This window comes from Trichosurus vulpecula, chromosome 4 (assembly GCF_011100635.1).
Source record: "Trichosurus vulpecula isolate mTriVul1 chromosome 4, mTriVul1.pri, whole genome shotgun sequence".
NCBI classification, from domain to species: Eukaryota; Metazoa; Chordata; class Mammalia; order Diprotodontia; family Phalangeridae; genus Trichosurus; species Trichosurus vulpecula.
In genome coordinates, this window is record NC_050576.1 from 157,447,658 (window position 1) to 157,461,186 (window position 13,529).

Here is a 13,529-nt window from a genome sequence, read left to right on the forward strand (position 1 = left end):
TCATTTTTGAGCTCATCTCTGAGTTCTTTCTGGGCTTGAGACCACTTCCTGTTTTTCTTTACAGTTTTGCTCATAGGTATTTGGACATTGTCTTCTTTGGAGTTTGTGTTCAAGTGAAAGGAAGAGTCAATCGATGCCCAGTAGATTTCATTGCTGTCTTATTTTAAGAAATTGCCACAGCCATCTTAACCTTTAGCAACTACCACCCTTAGTCTGTAGCCATCGACATCATGGCAAGACCCTTTGTTAGCAAAAAAATTACAACTAGCTGAAGGCTCAGATGATGGTTAGCATTTTTAGTATTATTTAATTGAATAGTATTGAATTAAGTATTTTAATTAAGGTACATACATATTTTTAGACATTCTACTATTGCACACTTCATAGTCCACAGTATAGTGTAAGCATAACTTTTATATGCACTGGGAAACAAAAAAAAATTCATGACTCACTTTATTGTTATATCCATTTTATTGCAATTGTCTGAAATCAAACCCATAATATCTCTAAGGTCTGTTTGTGTTTATTTTTAGCATAAAATTTCTACAGGGCATGGACCTGTGATTTCATTGGTGTAAGGAACTCTTAGTCTGGAAACTCTCTCTAACAGTTCAGATCAGTACATTCTCTGAAATGTATGTTATTGGATAATTAATCAGCACTGCAAGTTTAAATGATTTGTCATAAGCCCTTTGGTCAGTACATGTCAGAGGCAGAACTCAACCCTGAGTCTAATATCCACTATGCTGCACTTCTGATTTTTTATGATAGGGCTGATTTTTCAAAGCCAAGACACTTTGATAATCAGAAATTAAATAGAAATAGCTTTCCTCTCTTATGTTCTTAATGAGGCCTCCAGGGATGGGGAGTCAGACTCTGTATTACCTAACCCTTTGAGCCCCCTGAGTGATAGGTACTCTGGGGGAAGTTCCTCAGAGCTTTGGGACAGACCAATCTCATCCTCGTCTGGAGGCCAAAAAGCCAAAGACACTTGAAATTCAGATTTGAAAAGGCTCCATCTCTCCCTTATGAAACTCTTGGGCTTCAAGAGCCTATGGCTTTGACCTCTCCTTTCACATTTGTGGCTGAAGGCGCACTCTGCCACCCTGGATTGCTGGTCTCTCCTTGGATTTAATTTTAAATTGCTCCTATCAGGACTTTTTGGAGACTGGATCCTCTCTCTTGTTTTTCTCTGAATAGGTAACAGCTACTTCAATTCCTCCTAAACTTTCCTGCTTGGGGACAATCCCTCTCCTTCCCTTTGGTGTGGGCCAATAGAAATGAGCTGTCATTGGTAGAAGTGAAGAAGAATGGGGTCCCATTTTTTTAAGCTCCATTCATTTCTTATTCATATTTTATAGAGATGGATATGCCATATTGATTTTTGCAACCCTTCATAACACTCTTGTGTTGATAGACAATAAATGATAAAAACATACTTAAAACTGTCAGGCAAATAAGTAATAAACCAAGCAGCTCAAAAATGGTGAGATACTATCTTTACGATGAGATACTCAGATGATGAAGTAAATGGCATCTTTATCACAGAGATTATCACTTTCTAATGGGAGGTGGCTACTCTCCACTAGTCTAGGGATAACTGCCTTCTGAGGGGAGTTCTGAGTTCAGGAAGGCTTTTCTTCTATTACTTTACTTCTGTAACCTTGCACTGAGATGAGGGGAGGTAGTATTTTTTTACTACAGCTTTTCTTCATGACTTCTTTCCCTTATTTGTAAGGATCTTCATAGATGGAAGTTCCCTAGCCTGCCACCACTAACCTTTCACATTTCATCCTGGTTGTCAACAGAAAGTTTTTTTCCGTATGTCTGACCTAAATGCTTCCTTCCACAATAAGAGTTAATATTCTCTGGGTCTATCTTCAGTAGAAATAAAAATTCTAAGGTCACCATTCTCTGTCTTTTTAGAGACTTGAAGAATGCTATTTATTTCTCCTTCAACCCTCCCCTCTCTCAGCTAAAACAACTCCATTCATCTGTCCTTTCCTCCTCATTCTTTCAACCCTGCCCTATGCTTCTTGAACAGAGGATCCATTGTTAATATTCATTTGCAGATGCAACATGTCAATATCCTCAGCAAAATGTCAAATTAAGACTTGTTTTTTTGCTGTGTTGTAACCTTCTAAAACAGCTCTCATTTCTGGAACTCTCTAAGGTTTACTATGTATCTTCTTAGCCACAATCTTTTTAAGTTTGTAGGGCAAATAATATGACTTGTGTTACAAATAATAGAATAGATGCCCAAAGAACTTAAATAATCAGGTAATAAATGCCAGAGCTAGGACATAAAACCACATCTCTTGACTCCATATCCAGTACTCTTTCCTTTTAATTCTGCTATCTTCCTTTCCTGCTTTTCACAAGTAAGGTGCCTGTGTTTGGGGAAAAGCCCTCATGGACTCTGCCTCAATTGACTCTCCTAAAGCCAGAGCTCTGCTTCAGTTGACCAGCTTCCATACTTTCTGAATTTTATTTCGTTTCTAAGATGGAGGAGAACAAAGGATATTAAATGTAACACCTCTGAGGTCACCCTTCTTATGGACCTCTTTATTAATGTTATGAGAGCATTAGTCTGAAATGAGGGACTTATTTAATAAGATGAAAGAGCTATGATTATATAAATTAAGATACCATCTGAATAAACCTGAAAATACAGAAAGAGCCCACTACAAACTCTTAGCAAGATATCATAGGACCACAGATTTAAAACTGAAAGAAGCCCAGCGGTTTTTTAACCCAGTGCTTTCATTTTACAGATGATGAAAATAAGGACCAGGGAGCCAGGGTTATTTGCCCAACATCCCACGGTTACTAAGTATCAAGGACAGGATCATTTTGATGTGAGAGCAGGAATTTTTTTGTATGGTACCATATTACCTCACTGCATAAATACTTCTCATATGCTGGAGAATTGGAATTATGAGTAGGATCAGTCTGAAGAAGTAGAGAGCTAAGCCCACTTTTAAAGCAGGGGTGGGCCATGACTTACTGGAAAGACTGTCATCTGGTGGTCTGTGGGTAGGGAATGAACTAGGTGGTATATTGCTCCATGGAAGGAGTGGATGAAAGATGAGTAGAGAATGATGGGTAGCTTTGTATGACTTAAGCAGAAAGTGTAGTCTGGATTGTAATGAGAGATTAGGGCAGCTTGTTAAGTATGTGTATAACCATAGTCAAGTCACCCTGCCTTTCTGAACCTTAGTTTTCTCATTTGAGAAAGAAAGCATTGAACTAGATTACTTCTAATGCCATTTCCCTCCCTAGGATGAGAGCTTCTGAATTTAAAAAAAGAGATAACAGGAGAAGCAAAAGCTACAGGCTGGCAAAAGGGCTTTTTCCATGGAAGAAACCTAAGTTATGTTTGCATCTATGGCCATAATGAGGAAGGAGTAGGATCAAGAAAAACTTGACAAACTTAACTATTCACTGTCTCATTCTTCCATTTTTTTAGACAAAAACACCCTAAGTCCATTACCTTTCCTTCACAGGATGCCTTTCCCAATATACCTCCCATTTCCTGTGATTACAATTCAGAATAAGGCTTACTTAGAGCTCTAATCACTACCCCAGCACAGTTTTATAAAATTACATGTAACCATAAATTTCTTCCTGGTTGTGCTAAGTCAGTTTTTGACATGTGCATTCTATTTCCCCAATTACACAAGGAGAATCTTGGGATTCTTTCTATTTCCCTTAGTACAAAGTTCTCTGAATAATGGGTGTTCTTTTTATTACATGACTGACTGACTAAATCAATATTTCTTATTTTTCAGACCCAATGAAGAGGGAAAACTATTCAGAGGTGACTGAGTTTATTTTCGAAGGGTTCTCTAGCTTTCAGGAGCACCAAATTACACTCTTCATGGTATTCCTTGCTCTGTACATCTTAACCCTTGCAGGCAATGCCATTATTGTGACCATCATCAGCATGGACCGTTACCTCCATACTCCAATGTACTTCTTCCTAAGTATGCTGTCCATTTCTGAGACCTTGTATACATTGGTAATTGTCCCACGAATGCTGGCCAGCCTCACTGGTCTGAACCAGCCCATCTCTTTAGCAGGTTGTGCTACTCAGATGTTTTTCTTTATCACCTTAGCTATCAACAACTGCTTCCTGCTCACTGCAATGGGATATGATCGTTATGTGGCCATTTGCAACCCCCTGAGGTACATGGTAATCGTGGACAAGAAGATGTGTACCAAGCTAATATGTGGTGCATGTGGCATTGGTCTGACTGTTGCAACAGTTCAGATTACATCTGTATTCAGGTTACCTTTCTGTGAAGCAAAAGTACCCCATTATTTCTGTGATATCCTCCCAGTAATGAAACTTTCCTGTGTTGACACATCTATCCATGATATCATCAATTTTATCATTAGTTCACTAGTGATTGTGGTGCCCATGGGTTTGGTCTTCTTCTCCTATGTCCTCATCATCTCCACCATCCTAAAGATTGCATCTGCTGAGGGGCGGCAGAAGGCCTTTGCTACATGTGCTTCTCATATCACTGTGGTCATTATCCATTATGGATGTGCTTCTATTGCCTACCTTAAGCCCAAGTCAGAAAACACCAGGGACCAGGATCAACTGATCTCAGTGACTTATACAGTTTTCACTCCACTGCTGAACCCTGTTGTATACACTCTGAGGAATAAGGAGGTCAAAGATGCCCTGCGCCGGGCTGTGGGAAGGAAAACCCTATCCTAGGATCTCTGTGAGTTTGGCACAAGGTCAAAAGACAGTCTACTTGCCAGAAGCCAGAGAACATCTTTTCTGACTAGCCCACTGCACTACAGCAGGAACTTAAGCAATGTCAGTAGTCAACAGTGGGTTGTCGATGTCAATAGTGGGTTGCTACATGAAGATAATGATTCTGAAAGGTGCAGTGGGAAGAGGAGAGGACTTGGAGTGAGGGAACCTGACTTTGAATCTTGGATTAAATATTTACTTGTTCTCTGATTATGGACAAGCCATTCAGCATCCAAACATCATAAAATAGAATAATAATGCTTGCAGTATACACCTTACAGGGTTTTTATGGTGAAAACACTTTGTAAACCTTAAAGTGATATAACTAGCAAATTAAGAGAGCATGGAATAGTTTATCTGTCAGATTTACAGGTAAGAGAAGAATTTAGGACCAAAGAAGACATATGGAGCATTACATAATATAAAAAAAGATAGTTTTGATTATATAAAATTTAAAAGTTTTAGTACAAACAAAAGCAAAGCAATCAAAATTATCAGGAAAGCAGAAAACTGGAAGAAAAATGTATATCTCTGATAAAGGCCTCATATCTCAAGTATAGATATATATGTGTCAAATTTACAAAAATTACTATTGATTCCCCAATTGATAAATGGTAAAATGACATGAACATGCAGTTGTCAGACAAAGAAGTCAAGGCTATCTATTGTCATATGAAAAAATGCTCTAAATCACTATTGATCAGAGAAAGGCAAATTAAAACAACTCTGAGGTACCACCTCACACGTATCAGCATGGCTAATACGGCAGAAAAGGAAAGTTTCGGATATTGGAGGGAATGTGCGAGAACTGGTACACTAATGCATTGTTGGTGAAATTGTGAACTGATCCAACCATTCTGGAGAGTACTTTGTAACCACATCTGAAGGGCTATAAAACTGTCCATACCTTTTCATTCGGCCATACCACTGCTAGGTCAATATCCTGAAGAAATTTACAAAAAAAAGGTAAAAGGGCCTATTTGTACAAAAATATTAATAGCAGCTCTTTTGCGAAAGGTAAGAACTGGTCATGAAAGGGATGCCCATCAGTTGGGGAATGGCTAACCAAGCTGAGACATATGATTTTAATGGAATATTATTGTGCTGTAAAGAAATGATAAAGAGGATTATTTCAGAAAAACCTGGAAATACTTACATGAACTGATGCATAGTGAAGTGAACAGAAGCAGGAGAACATTGTACACAGTAACAGAGCTATGAATAACATAGTTATTTTTAGCAGTACAGGGATCCAAGACTATCCCAGAGGAATAATACAACATACTATCCTCCTCCAGAGAAAGAAATGATTGAATACATACTGAAAGATGCTACTTTTCACTTTCTTTCATTTTTTTCTTTTATTTGAGTCATTTTGTGCAAAGTGACTAATATGGAAATGTTTTATATGATTTCACGTGTATAACCTGTATCTGGTTGTTACTTCTCAGGGAGGGAGATGGAAGGGAAATATAGAATTTGGAACTCAAAACTTTAAATAAAAAATGTTAAAAATTGTTAAAAAGGTGATATAATTAATTGACTATCTATAATAATAACAATATTTATCTACATTACATACCTTTTCCTCATGGAGAACAAACTAAGGCTTTTTATGACCTTGGTATTGAAGAGTCAACACACTCCTGAAACTTTGGTCTGATATTTCGTGTCCCCATGGCATTTGGTGTTCATGTCATGTGACTGTTCAAGGCTTATTGAGTCACTTCCTACAAACTGTGAGACTGAGAGCATTCTTATTTGGTGGATCAATTATTGTAAACTTAATACAAGCAATCAGATGAATAGTCAGCAAATCTATGCCCAGTCAGGTAAGAGACAGAGATGGAAGAGCCTTAATCAGAAAAAAATGTGAGATACAGTAACGTGGTGATAAGTAAAACATAATAAGGAAAGCCTAACGTAGGATTTGATGGCTATGAGAGAGATGTTAAGGTTAGAAGTTACTAGACTGGAATTTCTTTGAAGGCAGGAATGGTGTCCCAACCTTAATTTTAAATTTATTTAACTTCAATCCCTCCTTGGCAGCTTGCACAGTGATTTTTAATAATCGTAATCATAATAATAATAATGAATAGGCAATCAGTAAATGTTTGATTTGAGAAAGGAAACTAATTTCTCATGACCCTTCCATGACACACACATATACATATGTATACATATAAACACACATATGCATACATATGTACATAAATGTGAATATATATATACACATAACCCACAGGTCTAAAAGATAAAAGACTTAGAATAAGTCATGTTGTAAAACTGGTAGAACTGTATTTTCTCCTTTAAAAATGCATACTTTTAGACATTGAGGTCAACCAATGGTAGGGTGGAGAGAAGAGTGGGGAGAGGGAGGGAAAGGTGAAGGGGGAGGAAGAAAAGAGGAAGAAGGGAAGAGAAAGGGAAGGAAGAAGAGTGAGAGGAAAAGAACGAGAGGAAAAGAGGTAGAGAAAGGAAGGAGAGGGAAACAGATGGAGGGAAAGAGGGAGAGAGACAGAGAAGGAAAAACACTATGGTCTTTAGCACTTATTCTTGCTTTGAATGGAAAACATTGTGAGAGTTGGCACAGCTTCAGCATAGAGAAGGCCTGAGTTCCAGTTCTGCCTCTGACATACATCGGTTGATGGACCCTTGGGAAATCTGTAAATTTTGGGGAGCACCATACATAAATTTCATGCCTCTGTAAGACCATAAGTCTGAGTAGATAATAAATCCAGAGTTCTCTAGACCAAAGAAATTACAGGTCTAATCCAAAACAATAATGCCAACAAACACAAACAATAACAGCAAGAAAAAGAGCAAGGGCTGGAAAAAGTGAGTAGACTGTTGTTTCTCATCGTTCTGGGAAGAAGAGGCAATAAGCAGAGGTCTTCACGGAAGTTTTGTTGAAAGGAACTAGGCACATATAGCAATGTAGGAATTCTAAGAGAGCCACCCACGTTTGCTTAAAGCTAGGCTTCAGCAGGAGGGAGGAGGAAAGAACACCTTTTGAGGACTCCATGTGTCTTTGTTGCCTGAGAGCTGCCCTGCTTCCTATCTGACAGTAGGTTCCCTTAGGTCAGGGCCCATGCTTTCCTCTTCCTCTGTCTGGCCTAGCACCAGAACCCCATGCACACTCAAAATGCAAAGATTTCAGTTCTGCCTCAGCCTCCAGTCCTAGTGACCTGAGAACAACCTCAGGTGTCCCTGGTATGATATTCCTAGAGAAGGCTCATTGAAGGAGAGACTCAAAAGATAGAAACATCTCCTGGGGAATGAAGGATTTTATGTCTCATTGGGAGCCTGAACTAAGAGGGAAGATTGAAAAGGATAAGGCATGGAAAGCTAAATGGGAGATAAGTGAGGCTTAGCTGGACATAGGGAGTATAAAGCATCTGGATAGGTCAGGATGTAGACATGGTTATGGTTCAGGGGTAGAATATGTCCTTACCACAGTATTGAAAGTTTGACAGCTATGGATTTAGAAAAGCTTAATTTGATTTCTGGCTGCCATCCCTCTCCTTGGGTGGCTGTGTCAACAAATGCAAAGTGATGGTTAAACCCAGGTGTCACAATGGATAGTGCACTGAGCTTGATGATAGGAAGATCTGAATTCAAATTCAGCCTCAAATACCTACTAGCTGTGTGACTCTGGGTAAGATACTTCACCTCTGTTTCCTCCACTATAAAATGGGGGGTGATAATTATAGTGAATATAGTGAATCATGTGAAGATCACATGAGATAGTATTTGTAAAGCACTTAGCACAGTGCCTGGCACATAGTAAGCTCTTAATAAATGCTGCTTCATTCCTTCTTTTCCTTATAGACCTGGATCCTTTTAACCCAAGTCCATTGATAAGGAAAAGAAGAGTTATGGTGGGGCCAGGCATTACCAAAAATAGCATAGAATCCAATAACTATTAGAGGTGGATGGGTTCTTAGAGAGCTTCTAAACCAGGGGGCAGTAATCAATACTTAACCTCAGTATAGATATTCTACCACTGCCACCTAGCAATGATAATAAGAGTACAGGTTGGGAGGATTGAAGCTAGAGAGAGGGATGAAACTGTTTTTCCCACCTCCCACCTTTCCCACCTCCCTCTATTCTCTACTCTCACCATTGACTGAAACTCTAGGGCAAAGCAGAATTTGTAGGGATAACGTGTAGTAGGTTCAAGATCAATCAATCACCAAACCTTTGAAAGCAAATGCTGACAAGATTAAAAGGAAAGTAGGAAACTGGGGGGAATATTTCTCCATTAAAGGCCTAATTTCTCAAATACACTGAGAACTGAGTCAAGAATTTGCATCATTCCTCAACTGATAAATAATGAAAGGATATAAACAGACAGTTTTTAGAAGAAGAAACAAAAGCTATCTATAGTCATATGACAAAATGCTTTATATCACTATTGACTGAAGAAATGCACATCAAAAAACTCTGAGGTGCCACCTCACATTTATGAGATTGACTAATATAACAGAAAAAGAAAATGTAAATGTGGAAGGGGATGAGGGAAAATTTGAACACTAATGCACTGTTGGTGGAGTTGTGAACTGATCCAATGACTCTGGAGAGCAATTTGGACCTATGCCCAAAGGGTTATAAAAACTTGTATACTTTTTTACTGAGCAATACCACTACTTTGTTTATATCCCGCAGAGATCAAAGAAAAAGGAGAAAGACTTCTACGTACAAAAGTATTTATTTAAAAATGGCTCTTTTTGTGGTGACAAAGAAATGGAAATTGATGGCATGTCTGTCAACTGGAGAATGGCTAAATAAACTTTATTATATGATTGTGATAGAATACTATTGTGCTATAAAAAATGACTAGCAGGATGCTTTCAGAAAACTTCGGTAAGGCTTACGTAAACTGATGGAAAGTGAAATGAGCAGAACCAGGAGAATATTGTCCACAGTAACAGCAACTTATATGATGGTTAGCTGTGATTGACTTAGCTATGCTCAGCATAGACAGTATTGCATCATAAAAAGTGCTACCTACTTCCAGAGAAGAACTAATGATGCCGAATGCAGATCAAAGCATACTTTTTTGCTCTTCCTTCCTTCTTTCCTTCCTTCCTTCCTTTTTCTTTCTGTCTTTCTTTCTTTTTCTTTTTTTTTTTGCTCTGTGTTTTCTTTCACAATGTGACTAATATGGAAATACATTTTGTATGAGTGCACATGCATGACATATATCAAATTGCTTACCTTCTCAAGGAAGGGAACAGGAAGAAGGAAGAGAGAAAATTTCAAATTCAAAATAAAAAATGAATGTCAAAAAAATTCACATGTAGTTGAGGAAAAATGAAATGAGAGAAAAAAATCAATAAAGATTTAGTAAATGACTACCATGTACCAGGATCTTGGTAAGGTTAGAAAGGGTTGTGAACTTGAAGCTGAGGTTGTGGGTTCAAGTTGTGATTCTGCAACTTACTACCTAGGTGACCTTAGGCAAGTCATTTCATCTCCATGGGCCTCAGTTTCCTCATTTATAAAATGAGGGCATTGAATGACTTTCACTTTCTCCCAAGTTCTAAATCTATGATGTTACAATTATATGATTGAGGTTTGTTGCTAGATGCACTTATTCTTTGGGAATAGAATGGTAATGAGGTAAAATTCACCGAGATGTCCACCCCATGCCACAAACTCCATGTCTCTTCTCCTCCAATACAAAGTTTCTGCCATGACTAGATTCCCCTATGTTGAATAGTTTGGCAATGACAAATGAGTCCAAGAACTACCTCCTGGGGGCCCAAACTGAACAGCATCTCAAGTAAGCAATTATCATTCTTTGCTGATGCTGTAACTCAGTTGGACAGTTCCAGGGAGTCCCAGCGTAGGAGCCAAGTCTACCAACTGTGTCCCTGAGAAGCCTTAAGGTCACTGTGGGAAGAGGCCATGTGATCATGGGCAAGTGGTCCCTGTTGTCCTTCCTCAGGCCAATGATCTCTCCACATCATGAGAAAAGCTACTTAATTACCCAATTTTCCTGGGAAAATTGCAGGACTGCTTTAGGAATATCAAATCCTGCATGCTTATAGTAGTTTTCTTTCTTATATTATATCTTCTCCTGAGATAGCCTGAAAATACTTTTCTTGTGACTATTAGAAATGAGAACTTGATTAATTTAGAGAACTCTAATCCATCACTAGGTTAATTGGACCTCTGAATTGTTCTAACCAACTAATTCAGTTCAATGAGAATTTACTGAGTGTCCATCAGAAACAATTTGGGTGACCCAAAGGGAACTGTAATACATGATCACTGCCTTTAGTGAACTTGCTCTCCATTGGCTGCCTCTACTTCCTCTGAATTTCCTAATTCCATAATGCTTGGCTATCTTTCTTCCAGTCCCATCACCTTAATAAAAAGGTTTCCTAATTGTTCATCTTGCTTGCTCTCACTGCAATGTTTGAAATTATTGACCCTCCCCTTATACTCTCTTTGTTTTCACATTTCTATGATCATTAATAAATAATTAAATCAACAAGCATTTATTAAGCACCTAATATGTGCCAGGCATGTGCTAGTAACTGAAATATGAAGACAAAAGTAAAACAATTCCTTCCCTCAAGGGGTTTACATTTTAATAGGGGAGAGATCATGTACATATTCAGGTATATACGTAATATTTTAAAAGTAGAAATAAACAAACCATAGAGATCAAGGAACTAGTAGCTCAGGGATCCAGGAGAAGTCTCCTACTAAAAGTGAAGCTTGTGCTGAGTCTTGAAGAAAATCAGAGATTCCAAGAGGTGGAAGTAAAAAGGGAGAACATTCCATCCAGCTTGTGCAAATGCATTGAGATGGGAAATAGACCATCATGTATGAGGAACAGCAGGAAGGCCAGTGGTATAACTAGGACACTTAACATTTTTGTCAAAGGATTTGATTTTCCATACCTTTATTTCTCAACTTTGCCTATCTTTAACAGTCTCCACTTTGTATCTTTCTCTCCTAGCTGACTTTGTATCACCCACAAAGATACAGGAGTGGTTTGCCATTTCCTTCTCCAGCTCCTTTTACAGATGAGAAACTGAGGCAAACAGGGTTAAGTGACTTGCCCAGGGTCACATAGGTAGTAAGTGTCTGAGTTCAGGTTTGAACTCACAAAGATGAGTCTTCCTGACTTCAGGCCCTGCACTCTAATCCACTGCACCACCTAGCTGCCCTATTAAAAAGTTCAGCCTTGCTCAATGTCAAGGTGATGCTTCTTTATAGCATAGAGACTCTGTGTCTATGTATGAAATGCTTCCTTCTCTACAGCTGTAAATAATGAAGAGTAATGCTTCAGGTTAGCTGCCAAAGTATAGTAATGGGTTCATTTTTCAACAATTTTTTTGTACTGTGCCCTAGATGAAGCGCTGTTCTATGACTAGTCAGTGACATTTTTTGGTCTTCCCACACCAAAACCCCAGGGCCCATTCTAAGTAAAGAGACACTTTGAAATTGCTAAGCAGGGACCTGGTGAGGGTTGGACAGTTGCCTGGGCTGCCTGAATCGGAAAGGTGAAAGTATGCCCTGATTAACACATTCTCCCCACAGGGGAGTTTTAATTTCCTTTTCTTAGTTAAACCATGATGTGATTTGGCTCTGCTTTTGACAAGTGTACTGATTTGAAGACTTGTCCTTCATGGTTAATGGCTCTGAAAAACTGGGCCTAGTATTAAACTAGCTTCTTGTATTAGTACCTTCTAAATTTTTTATGAACATCTCTTTCTGACACACAGTAGGTTTTAAACCTTCCACAACGGAAGTGTCTGGGTTTGTCTTTGTTGAATGTATTAAATGGATTTGGCTTGAAGGGATCTTAAAACTACTCTCTTGTTGTGACCTGGAAATATTTGGTATTGACTGAAGGTCTCAAAGTCTTGTAAGTTTAGCCATGGCTCTGGTTTCTGTTAGTATTGCCTGAAAACCACTGGCTTTGCTGCTTAGATAAGATTCTGCTGTTGGTTATATCTGGTTATCTTGAAACTTCCTGATACCCTGAGCTGATTTTATCTGTCTATCTTTCTATATCGTGTCTATAGCCAATTATAGCTGCTTATTTCTCTTGTACCTTCCTGTTTCTGTGTCCCAGACATTACTATCTCTATTTCTTCTGAAAGTTTACTATCTTTTCTGTTGAGTCATATAGTATCATGAGAAGAGGGATGCTCTAAAGTTTTACCACATCCCTCAAGAAAGATAGAACCTAGCTTTAAACCTGTTATAGTTGGCCTGTCAGTTTTTAGAAAAGTTATGCTGAGGACAGCACTAGAAATGATCCTTTGCTCTAGATAAAATAAGAGTACTTTATTTTTTAAATATTATTTTTCAATGACTGAATATTTATTTTATTTCCCACACCCATTAAGCAATGAAAACAAAAAGAAAAATCATAACAAATATGCATAATAAATAGAAGCAAATTCTCTCATTGCTCATGTTCAAAAATGTGTCATTTGTTGTCTCACTGTAAAAGATGTGTTGGTCCTGTGGTTTGTCATTGTATTGATTAAAGCTCTAAAGTCTTTCAAAGTTGTCTTTCTTTGTAGTGTTGTTAAATGTACTATTCTGCTTCTGCCTTATTTCACTATGTCTCTTCAGGGAAGTCTTTCCAGTTTCCTCTGCAATAGTCCATTTTGTCATTTTTCTTGGCTCAGTAATATTCCATTGCTTAAATTACTTGCTTATACCCCAATGAGTGAGCACTCCCATAGTTTTCAGCTTGGGAATACCATGAAAAGAGTTACTATAA

At 38.2% G+C, this 13,529-nt stretch overlaps 1 protein-coding gene across 1 annotated transcript; it reads left to right on the top strand.

Annotated features, from left to right (window-relative positions):
* The first annotated feature begins 3,796 nt into the window (after window positions 1-3,796).
* LOC118847994 (olfactory receptor 10J1-like) lies at window positions 3,797-4,729 on the top strand. The gene has a single exon (XM_036756704.1). It carries the CDS (start codon window positions 3,797-3,799, stop codon window positions 4,727-4,729), a length of 933 nt encoding a protein of 310 aa, XP_036612599.1.
* The last annotated feature ends 8,800 nt before the right edge of the window (window positions 4,730-13,529 follow it).